At 48.7% G+C, this 16,951-nt stretch overlaps 1 protein-coding gene across 1 annotated transcript in view; it reads right to left on the bottom strand.

Moving 5' to 3' along the window:
- Window positions 1-16,951, bottom strand: part of LOC134929613 (dynein axonemal heavy chain 5-like) — an 837,675-nt gene that overhangs the window by 175,958 nt on the left and 644,766 nt on the right. The window contains exon 65 of the mRNA XM_063925200.1: window positions 10,923-11,105. Within this exon, the coding sequence (XP_063781270.1) occupies window positions 10,923-11,105 (183 nt within the window). The remainder of the gene's footprint in view (window positions 1-10,922; window positions 11,106-16,951) is intronic.

The following is a 16,951-nucleotide window of genomic DNA, read 5'->3' as shown; positions in this document are numbered from 1 at the left end:
GCCCTGTCCAACCCAGCTGTCTTAATACCTAACCTGATGGTTGACTTCCAGAAGTTTAGCTCTCTTTCTAATTTTAAGATCAATTTTTCTAAGTGTATAGCAGTGAATGTGTCAGGTTCACCCCTCTCCTTAGAAGGGCTCAAGCAGTCCTTTCCCTTTTCATGGCATCCTACTGTACTAATCTCAAATATCTTGGTATCACCTTGCATACTGACCTCTCCCATCTCTTTGGAGATAATATTAAATGGTAACTCCTTGCACTTCGCTCTGAACTCAGATGCTGGGGTAATAAACAGCTCTCGTGGCTTGGTAGGCTTAGTGTAGTTAAAATGAATGTACTTCCTAGGTTTTATATCTTCTTCAAACTTTACCTATACATTGGCTTGGTTTTGGAATTTGCATAATGCTGTTTGGATTTAGTATGGTGTAATAAGAGACCAAGGTTTCAGCAATGCTATTTCTTTTTGGTGAAGATGTCTCTGTTTACTGTGATGCTGTCATATTGGGTAGATTACTTGAGTGGTCTTGGACAACTGATATTAAACAGTGGGTTCACTTAGAAAGCAAAACTTTGCTCATGCATATCGCGCAGTACCTTTGGCGGTCAAATCCTGTCCCCTTACTTTCGCTGGGATGTTCCGTGGGGAGGTGAGCTCCCCACTACACATTTGGGTCCCTTTTTGGGACCAATTGATATTTATCTGCAGGTTGAGGTTGCTAGTGGGCACGGAAGTCCCCTCTGCCTCCTTAATTCATACCCTGGCCCGCTGACAACCTATAAAAAAATCCTTATTGAAGTTCCTCAATAGTGCCACGAAAGCCAAGTGTCACAATCCTGACTGTAGGTTTATATTTGGTGACTTACCCCTGCCATCTGTCCTGGATCCTGTGTCTTTTCACTCACGGAGTTAAACAGCTTGTCAGCACTATGAGTTTTCCTGAGTTCTCTGCCTGAGAGGTAATCAGCTCCACCTGTGGTGATCTCCTGTGTGAGGCTGAATTCAGTAATCTAAAAGCAAGCATCCTGTGTTTTGCAGAAGTCCAGGCTTCAGTGTTCTCTTGGCCTGCTAGGCCTCATTCTACATCACAGCCTTGGCTAGAGTAGTCACATGACAGTGACATCACCTAATCCTGCCCACCAATCATCAAGGACCAGGAAGTATAAATCAGGAGGCTGAGTTGGAATCTGGGCCAGTTCCTTGTGTCACATACAGCCTTGTGTGGGTCTTAAGCTGAGCTCCCTAAAGGTAACCTTTGTACCTAAGTTCCTGTGGAAACGCTGTTCCCTTGTTACCGTTTGGTTTATTTGTGTGTTGCCATTTGATTTCACCATTTCCCTGAGTCTCAATGTAAAGGTACAGCTGCAATGTTTCGTCTTAAAGGCACAGTACTGAATTCCGTGTTCTCCACTGAAAACCACAGCTGTCGTGTTTCAGTTTTACTACTGTTGTAGTTGGGATCTCCAGGGCTCAGTACCTCGTGCCTCAGCATCTCCGTGCTTCCAGCATCTCCGTGCCTCAGTATCTCCGTGCCTCAGTACCTCCGTGCCTCAGCACCTCCGTGCTTCCAGCACCTCAGTATCTCCGTGACTCAGCATCTCCGTGCCTCAGCACCTCAGTGCCTCAGCATCTCCGTGCCTCAGTGCCTCAGCACCTCCGTGCTTCCAGCACCTCCGTGCATCAGTACCTCAGTACCTCCGTGCCTCAGTACCTCCGTGCCTCAGTACCTCCGTGCCTCAGTACCTCCGTGCTTCCAGCACCTCCGTGCCACAGCACCTCCGTGCCACAGCACCTCCGTGCCACAGCACCTCCGTGCCTCAGTACCTCCGTGCCTCAGCATCTCCGTGCTTCCAGCACCTCCGTGCCTCAGCACCCCTACGCACCCCAGTGTCTCTACGCACCCCAGTGCCTCCACGCACCTCAGTGCCTCCACGTACCTCAGTGCCTCCACGTACCTCAGTGCCTCCACGTACCTCAGTGTCTCCAAGCACCTCAGTGTCTCCAAGCACCTCAGTGTCTCCAAGCACCTCAGTGTCTCCAAGCACCTCAGTGTCCGCAAGCACCTCAGTGTCCGCAAGCACCTCAGTGTCCGCAAGCACCTCAGTGTCCGCAAGCACCTCAGTGTCTCCAAGCACCCCGTGCCCTTTAGCACAATTATACCTGGTATTCTTCACTGATTCATCAGTGCCTTTCCAGTTCTGTCTTTCAGGAGACCTTCAGCATGCCTCCTGTCTGCCGACCTAATCCTGCATGAGGAGAACCTAGATTCGGCTATCTCTGCTGCGGTTCCTCTTCCCAGTCACCGGGAGAAACCCAGAGTCCACAACAGTCCCAAACCAGGTCAGTGGTAGTATTCATATAATCCTCCAGTCGCCCGCACAGACTTCACTAACACCGGGTTCACAAAACCTTAGTCATGACAGTAGGAACTGGCCACATGGACCCGGCCGAAAGTGTTTGTCTGACGCATGACCTCCTAAGCAATATTGCAGGACGCTTGGAAGGTCTGGAGTCGACTCAGCATCGATTGGCACAGTGTCTGCAGCGGAATTCGTCCTCCAGAGATTCTATGACCTTCTGCTCTAAGACTCCTGACCAACTGCAGATTTTCTACCAGATGTTACTACAGTTACAAGAACTTTTGCCTAGTATTCTCTCTGTGATGCCTGATCTCCTCAGGAATACTACCAACGTTGTTGATCCTGTTTTGTCCCATCCAGTTAATAGAGTCTCTTCCTCTGCGCAAGGGAAAGTTTTTCATCAGAGCTATCCACGGCCCAAGCTCTCTGAAGCTGAACATCAGCGGCGTAAGGAGCTACATCTCTGTCTTTACTGTGGAAATTCTGGTCATTTTGTTAAAGACTGCATTCTTCGCAAGCCAGGTAATAGTGACAAATCTCAGTATCATAGTGCTCATGTCTACAAGTCATCCACAGTATCCGATCCTTCTGCTGCTGACGGGGGTATCAAGAAGGCTACTCTTCTGAGAGAGACTCAAATTTATGACTGGGGTCCGGTGGTTAAAAGACCTTATCCCAAGTTGGGTGTCCAGAGAAGAATGTTCAAGCCATTTACAGTCACAGAGGAGTCTGTGTCCACAGCCCCAGGAGGGGCGTCTTCAGAGCGTCCAGCCCCAGGAGGGGCGTCTTCAGAGCGTCCAGCCCCAGGAGGGGCGTCTTCAGAGCGTCCAGCCCCAGGAGGGGCGTCTTCAGAGCGTCCAGCCCCAGGAGGGGCGTCTTCAGAGCGTCCAGCCCCAGAGAGTCTACAGAGTGCTGCCCAGCCAGAGAGTCTACAGAGTGCTGCCCAGCCAGAGATTCTACAGAGTGCTGCCCAGCCAGAGATTCTACAGAGTGCTGCCCAGCCAGAGATTCTACAGAGTGCTGCCCAGCCAGAGATTCTACAGAGTGCTGCCCAGCCCCGTGAAGAGGGGGCTCTTGCCTCAGCCCAGCCCCGTGAAGAGGGGGCTCTTGCCTCAGCCCAGCCCCGTGAAGAGGGGGCTCTTGCCTCAGCCCAGCCCCGTGAAGTGGGGGCTCTTGCCTCAGCCCAGCCCCGTGAAGTGGGGGCTCTTGCCTCAGCCCAGCCCTGTGAAGAAAGGGCTCAGCCCGTCCCGGTTCCAGCCGGTCCAGCAATACTCCAGGCCCTGCCTGGTCAGTCCGTCCCGGTCCCAGACGGTCCAGCAATACTCCAGGCCCTGCCTGGTCAGTCCGTCCCGGTCCCAGACGGTCCAGCAATATTCCAGGCCCTGCCTGGTCAGTCCGTCCCGGTTCCAGCCGGTCCAGCAATACTCCAGGCCCAGCCTGGTCAGTCCGTCCCGGTTCCAGCCGGTCCAGCAATACTCCAGGCTCCGCCTGGTCAGTCCGTCCCGGTTCCAGCCGGTCCAGCAATACTCCAGGCTCCGCCTGGTCAGTCCGTCCCGGTTCCAGCCGGTCCAGCAATACTCCAGGTTCTGCCTGGTCAGTCCGTCCCGGTTCCAGCCGGTCCAGCAATACTCCAGGTTCTGCCTGGTCAGTCCGTCCCGGTTACAGCCGGTCCAGCAATACTCCAGGACCAGCCTGGTCCGTCTCCTTTGGCTCCAGCCAATTCAAGTATCCTCGGATCCAATCCAGTCCTACTCGTCCAGCCAAAGCTTTCTTCAGTTTCATCCTCTAAGCCTGCCAAAGATAGTCCAAGTATCTCCTTCCGTAGGAATCCGACCATTCAGGTTGGTCATGTAGGAGTCTCTCCTAGCTCAATACTAAGTTCTCCGCCAAAGAATTTAAAGTTACAGTGCACTTCTAGGTCATTTTCAAACTGTGTATCTAAAGGAGATTCGTATTTTCCGTTAGACTTGGACTCAGACTCTGAATTTGATCCAGTTTATGATGCTACTCCTTTCCTGGGAGGTGCTGTTCCTTCCTGTTATGCTTCCATGCATGAAGAGGTTCCAGAATCACCCAAAGGCTCTACAGGTCTCTGTATGAAGGGTCCTCGTTATGGAACAAGATTTGGTTTGAGCCTCGGTGGAGTGCTAGCTTCGAAAGCACAATCTTCTCGCACTACAAAACGAGGAGAGGAACCTTCTACAGTTTACTCCTCAGTCCTTTCGGATGAAGGAAATTCCAGTCTTGTCTATGATGGATGGTCTACCTGTTCTGAAGATGAAGATCAGGAAGACTTCTAAAGAATCCAGCTTAAGTTTTGTTCTGGACCCTCTGGTTTCCACTTTTTAGAAGCTTTGTGTACAAGTTATTCATCAAGTTCCTCTAAGATTCAAGATGGGTGTCCGGAGTCCACCCTTGAAGAGGGGGATACTGTCACAATCCTGACTGTAGGTTTATATTTGGTGACTTACCCCTGCCATCTGTCCTGGATCCTGTGTCTTTTCACTCACGGAGTTAAACAGCTTGTCAGCACTATGAGTTTTCCTGAGTTCTCTGCCTGAGAGGTAATCAGCTCCACCTGTGGTGATCTCCTGTGTGAGGCTGAATTCAGTAATCTAAAAGCAAGCATCCTGTGTTTTGCAGAAGTCCAGGCTTCAGTGTTCTCTTGGCCTGCTAGGCCTCATTCTACATCACAGCCTTGGCTAGAGTAGTCACATGACAGTGACATCACCTAATCCTGCCCACCAATCATCAAGGACCAGGAAGTATAAATCAGGAGGCTGAGTTGGAATCTGGGCCAGTTCCTTGTGTCACATACAGCCTTGTGTGGGTCTTAAGCTGAGCTCCCTAAAGGTAACCTTTGTACCTAAGTTCCTGTGGAAACGCTGTTCCCTTGTTACCGTTTGGTTTATTTGTGTGTTGCCATTTGATTTCACCATTTCCCTGAGTCTCAATGTAAAGGTACAGCTGCAATGTTTCGTCTTAAAGGCACAGTACTGAATTCCGTGTTCTCCACTGAAAACCACAGCTGTCGTGTTTCAGTTTTACTACTGTTGTAGTTGGGATCTCCAGGGCTCAGTACCTCGTGCCTCAGCATCTCCGTGCTTCCAGCATCTCCGTGCCTCAGTATCTCCGTGCCTCAGTATCTCCGTGCCTCAGTACCTCCGTGCCTCAGCACCTCCGTGCCTCAGCACCTCCGTGCTTCCAGCACCTCAGTATCTCCGTGACTCAGCATCTCCGTGCCTCAGCACCTCAGTGCCTCAGCATCTCCGTGCCTCAGTACCTCCGTGCCTCAGTACCTCCGTGCCTCAGTACCTCCGTGCCACAGCACCTCCGTGCCTCAGTACCTCCGTGCCTCAGCATCTCCGTGCTTCCAGCACCTCCGTGCCTCAGCACCCCTACGCACCCCAGTGTCTCTACGCATCCCAGTGCCTCCACGCACCTCAGTGTCTCCAAGCACCTCAGTGCCTCCACGCACCTCAGTGCCTCCACGCACCTCAGTGCCTCCAAGCACCTCAGTGTCCGCAAGCACCTTAGTGTCCGCAAGCACCTCAGTGTCCGCAAGCACCTCAGTGTCCGCAAGCACCTCAGTGTCTCCAAGCACCCCGTGCCCTTTAGCACAATTATACCTGGTATTCTTCACTGATTCATCAGTGCCTTTCCAGTTCTGTCTTTCAGGAGACCTTCAGCATGCCTCCTGTCTGCCGACCTAATCCTGCATGAGAACCTAGATTCGGCCATCTCTGCTGCGGTTCCTCTTCCCAGTCACCGGGAGAAACCCAGAGTCCACAACAGTCCCAAACCAGGTCAGTGGTAGTATTCATATAATCCTCCAGTCGCCCGCACAGACTTCACTAACACCGGGTTCACAAAACCTTAGTCATGACACCAAGATACTGATTTGCTGGCAGTCTATTTCTTCTCCCACTCTGAAGGAATGGTTCAAATTGATATGTATAGGTCTATGGAGCAGGGACATATGGTGAGCTAAATAGCTCAGGAGGCACTGCCTAGCACCAGGGCCAGATTTACATAAAATATATGATCCAAAGCGTACATCTAGGCATTATACACAGGTGCAGCAGTAGAAACTCCTGGAAATTTGGTGAGTTTTGATCAGAGATGTGCGGAAAAGTTAGCCAGGTAAGGCACTGCCTCACCTGCCATAAACTTTTTACGCCACAGTTTTGGCTCTAAAAATGATCAGAATAATGCAAAGAAGATATTTCAAACATATTCTTTGTATTTTTTATATACTTTATACAGTAAAAACTCTGGCACAAATGTCAGACAGGAAAGGCTCTGTCTCACCCCACCGCACATCACTGCTATGGAGATCCTCCAGGTAACTCCGGAGAGGAATCAGGAGTTCACGGCAACTTGCCAAACGTGGTTGGAATTTAAATAAGTATTATGGGGTTTCCAACTCTTACCCTTCCTTCTTTTTTCCCTTCTGTCCCATATCCACCCCCTTTTTTGTGCGTTGTCTTTGTTTTTGTCAGGCTCTTGTTTGTTCTTATATATTTTGTTTGAATTACACTGGGTAATGTTTTATGGATACTGTTGGTAGATTTAGCATGTGTTTTCATGATCATCTCATGTTGTGTGCGGTCTTTATCTCGCAGTTTGTTGTATTGCTTTATGACTAGTCTGCATTTTATTTTCAAAAATCAATAAACATATACAGGTTGAGTCTCCCTTATCCAAAATGCTTGGGACCAGAGGTATTTTGGATATGGGATTTTTCCGTATTTTGGAATAATTGCATACCATAATGAGATATCATGGTGATGGAACCTAAATATAAGCACAGAATGCATTTATGTTACATATACACCTTATACACACAGCCTGAAGGTCATTTTAGCCAATATTATTTATAACTTTGTGCATTAAACAAAGTGTGTCTACATTCACACAATTCATTTATGTTTCATATACACCTTATACACACACAGCCTGAAGGTCATTTAATACAATATTTTTAATAACTTTGTGTATTAAACAAAGTTTGTGTACATTGAGCCATCAAAAAACAAAGGTTTCACAATCTCACTCTCGCTCAAAAAAGTCCGTATTTCGGAATATTTGGATATGGGATACTCAACCTGTATTGAAAAAAAAGACATTGTAAAAGCTAAAAAATATGTCTAAGTATGCAACTAATCTTATATTTTACTTTCAGTTTCATGATGATGTCTTTCACAGAAACAGATTTTATTTTACGGTGGATAGTGGATGTTTATAAAGCCATTATATTTTCATGATTCAGCATTTTTATTTTCGGAATTTGTTTGTATTCATTTATTGAAAAAAAAAAAAGGATAAATGCAAACTGGAGCCCATGCTGTGAGATGTGAATAGTCCTTTAAATAACTAAATTCACTAAATAAGGAAATCTGCTAAGAACTGCACATCTATAACTGAAACAAAAAAAGCATTGCACCCAGATTCTAGCTACCACTGCACTGATTTGGGTGGCTGTCTGTCTATCTAAATACACATTATATATAAAGACACAAGGGCGTAGCTAACGTAGGTGCAGTTGCTATAGGGCCCAGAGCTGAGAGGGGCCCACCTTCCCTGCCAAAGTTAGCTGTGTTACAGATGTAGGGATGTTCATTTCTGCTGCGATACGGCTTGCCGCATCGCACACCGGACTGTGACTATTTGCAGCTGGTGATTGTTCTATAAATTCCACTAGGAATTAATAAAGTGATGGCTGGCTGCAGGGATTTGCAGCCAGGCACGCCATGCAGCATGCCGCATTGCAGCAAAGATGAACATGGCTACAACTGTCTATCATAACTTCCAACTGTCTCATTTACCTTGGACTGGACTGTACTGCTGTGTCACCCATGGGCCGCAGTATCCCGCAGTGGGGGGAGAGGCCGCAGTTGGGAGGCCCTCTCTCACTTGCTGCTCTGCTTAGCAAAGCACCAATGGATAGATGTTGTGCGCATGCATACATGGGGGCATGGCCAGCAGCTCACAGAGGGCTGGGCATGCCCCCATAATGATGAAAATGGGGGCGTTGCTCACGACTGCGGCATTCATGCAACACCATGCCCCTTTCTGGGAGGCCACACCCCCTCTTCAGGCCAGCCGTCTTTGCCGCATAGAAGAGTCCTGCCTTGGGGGTGAAGAATGTTGGGAGGTACGGTTATATACATTTTTCCCCATTGGTGGTACATAGCAGTGATGTGCAATGAGGTGAATGGCTGGGTAGGCACACACGGGGATGGGTCTGAATGCTGGGAGCCTGTCTCACCCCCTACTACTCACTGTAACTTTCGCCTCACTAGACTAAGGTACCATTGTCTATTGAATCTCCTACCTGCATCCCTGTGTCTTCTCTTGCTGCTGCTGACTGAGCTTCGACTACAGTACACTTCCTGGTCACATGGCACATCCAAGTGTCCATCAGTGCACAAGACACCCCCCACACTCAGAGACATGCCTCTATTAGCTACCTTTCTGTGTAGCTTTACTGCTCATGGTGTGGCCCCGCCCCCAGCTCTGCAAAGCATCTAATTTCCTTCCTCACCTCTGTCTCCCTGCAGCTCCAGGGATCTCCACATTACTGATGAGCGTTAACTATAAAAAGGATTACAATAAACAAAGAAGATGTTTATAATATAAATATCTTCTTTATACTATTATAATTGTTTTCATATAAAATATCAGGTGGTTGACAGGGAGTATGACAGGGAAGGCTCTGCCTGCCCTAACTGCATGTCCCTGGTACTGTACATATGGGCCCTTACAACTGTTGCCTTGGGTCCTACAATATATCTAATTATGCCCCTAGAGCTGCTCATTGTATTGAGGTATAAAATCAACTGGAGGGCATTATGTTATATAACATGAACTGGGGTACTGTAATACGGCACAATATGAAGTGGAGGCACTATAGTGACGCATAATATGAACTGGGGTCACTGTAATGTGACATAATATGAACTGGGGACACTGTGGGGGGTAATTCAGATGTGGATGGAGTTGCGTAGTATCGGATATCGGTACTTTGCGCATGTGCGGGACCTGTTCTGCGTATCCGGAAGACTGGCGAAGGATGGTGACAGACTGTCAGTAAGTGACAGTCTGATGCTATTTGGGAGTGTGCAGAGGGTGGCGACAGCACTGCAGGGGAGGTCAGAGAACGGAGATTTCCTGACCTCTAGGTAGCATGGGTCACACAGCCGGCAGATGGTGTCAGATGATCCGATACTGTGTCCTTGGATGCAGTTGGGATCAGTAATACAGGAGAAGGTGTAACACTTCCTGCTGCATTACCACATTCAGCTACCGCTGCTGCTTCTATGTAAGCAGCAATAGCAACTCCAACCACATCTCAATAAGGACCTGTATGTCATAATGTGAATTGGGGGTGCTGTGTTACTTAATGTGTACTGGCAGCCCTACAATGTGACATAACATGAACTAGGCTACTACTATGGGGCATAACATTAAGTAAGGTACTACTACGGTTCAGTAAATGAACTACTGTAGGCAGTGACGGACTGGGGGCCGAACTCGGCCCTGGCATTTGCGTGCACGCACGCACATGACAGGGGCGAGCGCACCGTGAAAGGGGGTGCATGGACACTACCGACGGGGGTGTGCCGCGAGTCAGAGGGCGTGGACTTGCAGCACGCCTCCATTTCCATGGAGACACGTGGGGGAGCGGCCAGACTAGAGAGATGGAGCAGCGCAGACGTTCCCGGCTCTCTGTGTTACAGGAATGGCCCACCAGAGCTTCTGGCATTTGCCAGAATTGCCAGATGGGCAGGAGTCCGGCCCTGAATGTAGGGATCTATTATGGGGCATAGAAATAACAACTGCTGCGGAGAGGTGTTTCTCTAGAAGCACTGGTACAGGAGCCCCTTCAACATGTTGCTATGGGTCCCAAAAAGTTCTGTATATGTAATCACATACAAATACATACATGGGAATGTAGAAGTGGCAGTGTGGAATATAGACGTGTATTGTAAAGTTTTACAATCAAAGCATTAGGGGTAGTATAACATTCCACTTCTACCTGTGTATGTAGAAATCAGGAGGGGGCACTTCATAATGCATTAACAGAGCAAAACATTTTATTTTATTTTTTGCAGCTGTAAATAAATAAAATATGCATACCACAATGAAAATATATGTAGGCAAGTAAACTGCTTATGGTTTACAACAAGGTGAACAATGCAGATGCTTCCACAATAATCAATAGCAATATATAATGTATGATACCAGCACTGAAGTACTGCTCAGGAATAACACGTGCCGGGCCACTGTACAGCTCATTATTGTGGTATAATCAATTTTCTATGGCATCCTGTGCCTGACAAGTGTCCTGTCTGCAGACTTATAACTGGCAACATCCAAAATCTAAGACCTACTGTATATGTACACTACACTTGAGAACTGTCATCTACTGTGAGTTATTGGTTCCTTACCACATGCGTTTAAGTTTCTTACAATATTGGTCTATTACTGTTGCTGTTCTGGTCTAATATATAAAAAAGATATGATAGGACATGATATCATATGATACATGTGCGCTCACCTGCTTTTCTGTGAGAATAACACGTCCCAGCAGTTGATCCTCCAACCCTTTCATGGTGACAGTAAAATCAATAACAGCTGTCTTTGCACTTATCTCAGGAGTGTAAGCTGGGTTTGCCAGTTTAGTCGTGATATAAAGAGTGAATCCTTTCATAACGTCTACTTCTTTATCACCAACTTTTACCTGTTAGAAACATAAAAGTCAATAAGTGAGAAATACCAAGCATTGTAAAAGTTTCCTTTTCCAGTAATAAATAGTTAGAAATAATTGAAGGCAACTTTAGTGTTATTTAATGCAGTTGTAGAAATATGTCAAATTAGTATACTATTATTTTAAAGTAATAAATGTGCAATTATCATTTGCCATTGAAGAACAAAATAAGAATTTACTCACCGGTAATTCTATTTCTCGTAGTCCGTAGTGGATGCTGGGAACTCCGTAAGGACCATGGGGAATAGCGGGCTCCGAAGGAGACTGGGCACTCTAAGAAAGAATTAGGACTACCTGGTGTGTACTGGCTCCTCCCACTATGCCCCTCCTCCAGACCTCAGTTAGGGAAACTGTGCCCGGAAGAGCTGACACAATAAGGAAAGGATTTGGAATCCCGGGTAAGACTCATACCAGCCACACCAATCACACCGTACAACTCGTGATACTATACCCAGTGAACAGTATGAACAACAACTGAGCCTCTCGAATAGATGGCTCCAAACAATAACCCTTTAGTTAGGCAATAACTATATACAAGTATTGCAGACAATCCGCACTTGGGATGGGCGCCCAGCATCCACTACGGACTACGAGAAATAGAATTACCGGTGAGTAAATTCTTATTTTCTCTGACGTCCTAGTGGATGCTAGGAACTCCGTAAGGACCATGGGGATTATACCAAAGCTCCCAAACGGGCGGGAGAGTGCGGATGACTCTGCAGCACCGAATGAGCAAACTCAAGGTCCTCCTCAGCCAGGGTATCAAACTTGTAGAATTTTGCAAACGTGTTTGAACCCGACCAAGTAGCAGCTCGGCAAAGTTGTAAAGCCGAGACCCCTCGGGCAGCCGCCCAAGAAGAGCCCACCTTCCTCGTGGATTGGGCTTTTACAGATTTAGGCTGCGGCAGTCCAGCCGCCGAATGTGCAAGTTGAATCGTGCTACAGATCCAGCGAGCAATAGTCTGCTTTGAAGCAGGAGCACCCAGCTTGTTGGGTGCATACAGGATAAATAGCGAGTCAGTTTTTCTGACTCTAGCCGTCCTGGAAACATATTTTTTCAGGGCCCTGACTACGTCCAGCAACTTGGAATCCTCCAAGTCCCGAGTAGCCGCAGGCACCACAATAGGTTGGTTCACATGAAAAGCTGATACCACCTTAGGAAGGAATTGGGAACGAGTCCTCAATTCCGCCCTATCCATATGAAAAATCAGATAAGGGCATTTACATGAAAAAGCCGCCAATTCTGATACACGCCTGGCCGACGCCAAGGCCAACAGCATGACCACCTTCCACGTGAGGAACTTTATCTCCACGGTTTTAAGTGGCTCAAACCAATGCGACTTTAGGAAATCCAACACCACGTTGAGATCCCAAGGTGCCACTGGGGGCACAAAAGGGGGCTGAATATGCAGCACTCCCTTTACAAAAGTCTGAACTTCAGGCAGTGAAGCCAGTTCTTTTTGGAAGAAAATCGACAGAGCCGAAATCTGGACCTTAATGGAACCCAATTTTAGGCCCATAGTCACCCCTAACTGTAGGAAGTGCAGAAATCGACCTAGCTGAAATTCCTCCGTTGGGGCCTTCCTGGCCTCACACCAAGCAACATATTTCCGCCATATGCGGTGATAATGTTTTGCGGTCACATCTTTCCTAGCTTTAATCAGCGTAGGAATGACTTCCTCCGGAATGCCCTTTTCTTTTAGGATCCGGTGTTCAACCGCCATGCCGTCAAACGCAGCTGCGGTAAGTCTTGGAACAGACAGGGCCCCTGCTGCAGCAGGTCCTGTCTGAGCGGCAGAGGCCATGGGTCCTCTGAGATCATTTCTTGAAGTTCTGGGTACCAAGCTCTTCTTGGGCAATCTGGAACCACGAGTATAGTTCTTACTCCTCTCCTTCTTATTATTCTCAGTACCTTGGGTATGAGAGGCAGAGGAGGGAACACATAAACCGACTGGTACACCCACGGTGTCACTAAAGCGTCCACAGCTATCGCCTGAGGGTCCCTTGACCTGGCGCAATATCTTTTTAGTTTTTTGTTGAGGCGGGACGCCATCATGTCCACCTGTGGCCTTTCCCAACGGTTTACTATCTTTTTGAAGACTTCTGGATGAAGTCCCCACTCTCCCGGGTGGAGGTCGTGTCTGCTGAGGAAGTCTGCTTCCCAGTTGTCCACTCCCGGAATGAACACTGCTGACAGTGCTATCACGTGATTTTCCGCCCATCGGAGAATCCTTGTGGCTTCTGCCATCGCCAACCTGCTTCTTGTGCCGCCCTGTCGGTTTACATGGGCTACCGCCGTGATGTTGTCTGACTGGATCAGCACCAGCTGGTGTTGAAGCAGGGGTCTTGCCTGACTTAGGGCATTGTAAATGGCCCTTAGTTCCAGAATATTTATGTGTAGGGAAGTCTCCTGGCTTGACCATAGTCCTTGGAAGTTTCTTCCCTGTGTGACTGCCCCCCAGCCTCGAAAGGCTGGCATCCGTGGTCACCAGGACCCAGTCCTGTATGCCAAATGTGCGGCCCTCTAGAAGATTAGCACCCTGCAGCCACCACAGCAGAGACACCCTGGTCCTTGGAGACAGGGTTATCAGCTGATGCATCTGAAGATGCGATCCGGACCACTTGTCCAACAGATCCCACTGAAAGATCCTTGCATGGAACCTGCCAAATGGAATTGCTTCGTAGGAAGCTACCATCTTTCCCAGGACTCGCGTGCAGTGATGCACCGACACCTGTTTTGGTTTCAGGAGGTCTCTGACTAGAGATGACAACTCCTTGGCTTTCTCCTCCGGGAGAAACACTTTTTTCTGGTCTGTGTCCAGAACCATCCCCAGGAACAGTAGGCGCGTTGTAGGAACCAGCTGCGACTTTGGAATATTCAGAATCCAGCCGTGCTGTTGTAGCACTTCCCGAGATAGTGCTACGCCGACCAACAACTGCTCCCTGGACCTCGCCTTTATAAGGAGATAAATATGGGATAATTAAAACTCCCTTTTTCCGAAGGAGTATCATCATTTCGGCCATTACCTTGGTAAATACCCTCGGTGCTGTGGACAGACCAAACGGCAACGTCTGGAATTGGTAATGACAGTCCTGTACCACAAATCTGAGGTACTCCTGGTGAGGAGGGTAAATGGGGACATGCAGGTAAGCATCCTTGATGTCCAGTGATACCATATAATCCCCTTCGTCCAGGCTTGCAATAACCGCCTTGAACCTTCTTATACAAGTGTTCAAGGATTTAAAATTTAAAATGGGTCTCACCGAACTGTCCGGTTTCGGTACCACAAACATTGTGGAATAGTAACCCCGTCCTTGTTGAAGGAGGGGTACCTTGATTATCACCTGCTGAGAATACAGCTTGTGAATCACCTCCAGCACTGCCTCCCTGTCTGGGGGAGCTGTTGGCAAGGCTGATTTGAGGAAACGGCGAGGGGGAGACGTCTCGAATTCCAGCTTGTACCCCTGAGATACCACTTGTAGAATCCAGGGATCCACCCGTGAGCGAGCCCACTGGTCGCTGAAGTTCCGGAGACGGGCCCCCACCGCACCTGGCTCCGCCTGTGGAGACCCAGCGTCATGCGTTGGACTTAAAGTAAGCGGGAGAGGACTTTTGTTCTTGGGAAGTGGCTGTATGGTGCAGCTTTTTCCCTCTACCTCTGCCTCTGGGCAGAAAGGACGCTCCTTTAACCCGCTTGCCTTTCTGGGGCCGAAAGGACTGTACCTGATAATACGGTGCTTTCTTTGGCTGTGAGGGAACATGGGGTAAAAATGTCGACTTCCCAGCTGTTGCTGTGGAAACGAGGTCCGAGAGACCGTCCCCAAACAATTCCTCACCTTTGTAAGGCAAAACCTCCATGTGCCTTTTAGTATCTGCATCACCTGTCCACTGCCGAGTCCACAATCCTCTCCTGGCAGAAATGGACATTGCATTAATTCTAGATGCCAGCCGGCAAATATCCCTCTGTGCATCTCTCATGTATAAGACTGCGTCTTTAATATGCTCTATGGTTAGCAATATAGTGTCCCTGTCGAGGGTATCAATGTTATCAGACAGGGAATCTGACCACGCAGCAGCAACACTGCACATCCATGCTGAAGCAATAGCCGGTCTCAGTATAATACCGGAGTGTGTATATACAGACTTCAGGATAGCCTCCTGCTTTCTATCCGCAGGCTCCTTTAAGGCGGCCGTATCCTGAGACAGTAGTGCCACCTTCTTTGACAAGCGTGTGAGCGCTTTATCCACCCTAGGGGATGTCTCCCAACGTATCCTGTCCTCTGGCGGGAAAGGGTACGCCATTAGCAACTTTTTAGAAATCACTAATTTCTTATCGGGGGAAGCCCACGCTTCTTCACACACTTCACTCAACTCATCAGATGGGGGAAAAACCACTGGTTGCTTTTTCTCCCCAAACATAATACCCTTTTTTGTGGTACCTGGGTTAATGTCAGAAATGTGCAACACATTTTTTATTGCCGTAATCATGTAACGGGTGGCTCTGTTGGAATGTACACTAGTCTCATCGTCGTCGACACTGGAGTCAGCATCCGTGTCGACATCTGTGTCAGCCATCTGAGGTAGTGGGCGTTTTTGAGCCCCTGATGGCTTTTGAGACGCCTGGGCAGGCACGGGCTGAGAAGCCGGCTGTCCCACATCTGCTATGTTGTCAAACCTTTTATGTAAGGAGTTGACACTGTCGCGTAATTCCTTCCACATATCCATCCACTCAGGTGTCGACCCCGCAGGGGGTGACATCACATTTATCGGCACTTGCTCCGCCTCCACATAAGCCTCCTCATCAAACATGTTGACACAGCCGTACCGACACACCGCACACACACAGGGAATGCTCTGACTGAGGACAGGACCCCAGAAAGTCCTTTGGGGAGACAGAGAGAGAGTATGCCAGCACACACCACAGCGCTATATAATGCAGGGAGTTACACTACACAAGTGATTTACCCTATAGCCGCTATATATATAGTATTTGCGCCTAAATTTAGTGCCCCCCCTCTCTTTTTTACCCTATTGAGCCTGGAAACTGCAGGGGAGAGCCTGGGGAGCGTCCTTCTAGCGGAGCTGTGAGAGGAAATGGCGCCAGTGTGCTGAGGGAAATAGCCCCGCCCCTTTTTCGGCTGACTTCTCCCGCTTTTATAATAATAATGTGGCAGGGGTATTTTACACATATATAGCTTCTTAGGCTATATTATGTGTGATTAGCCACTTTAAGGTACTCTAATTGCTGCCCAGGGCGCCGCCCCCCCAGCGCCCTGCACCCATCAATGACCAGGGTATGTGGTGTGCACAGGGAGCAATGGCGCACAGCTGCAGTGCTGTGCGCTACCTTAATGAAGACCGGAGTCTTCAGACGCCGATTTCCGTGAAAATCTTCATGCTTCTGGCTCTGCAAGGGGGACGGTGGCGCGGCTCCGGGACCGGACGACCGAGGCTGGGCCTGTGTTCGATCCCTCTGGAGCTAATGGTGTCCAGTAGCCTAGAAGCCCAAGCTAGCTGCAAGCAGGTAGGTTCGCTTCTCTCCCCTAAGTCCCTCGTTGCAGTGAGTCTGTTGCCAGCAGATCTCACTGACAATAAAAAACCTAATATATACTTTCTTTACTAGAAGCTCAGGAGAGCCCCTAGTGTGCAACCAGCTCGAGCCGGGCACAGATTCTAACTGAGGTCTGGAGGAGGGGCATAGAGGGAGGAGCCAGTGCACACCAGGTAGTCCTAATTCTTTCTTAGAGTGCCCAGTCTCCTTCGGAGCCCGCTATTCCCCATGGTCCTTACGGAGTTCCCAGCATCCACTAGGACGTCA

This window comes from Pseudophryne corroboree, chromosome 5 (assembly GCF_028390025.1).
Source record: "Pseudophryne corroboree isolate aPseCor3 chromosome 5, aPseCor3.hap2, whole genome shotgun sequence".
Classification (NCBI taxonomy): domain Eukaryota; kingdom Metazoa; phylum Chordata; class Amphibia; order Anura; family Myobatrachidae; genus Pseudophryne; species Pseudophryne corroboree.
This window is presented reverse-complemented; position numbering and strand designations above follow the sequence as displayed.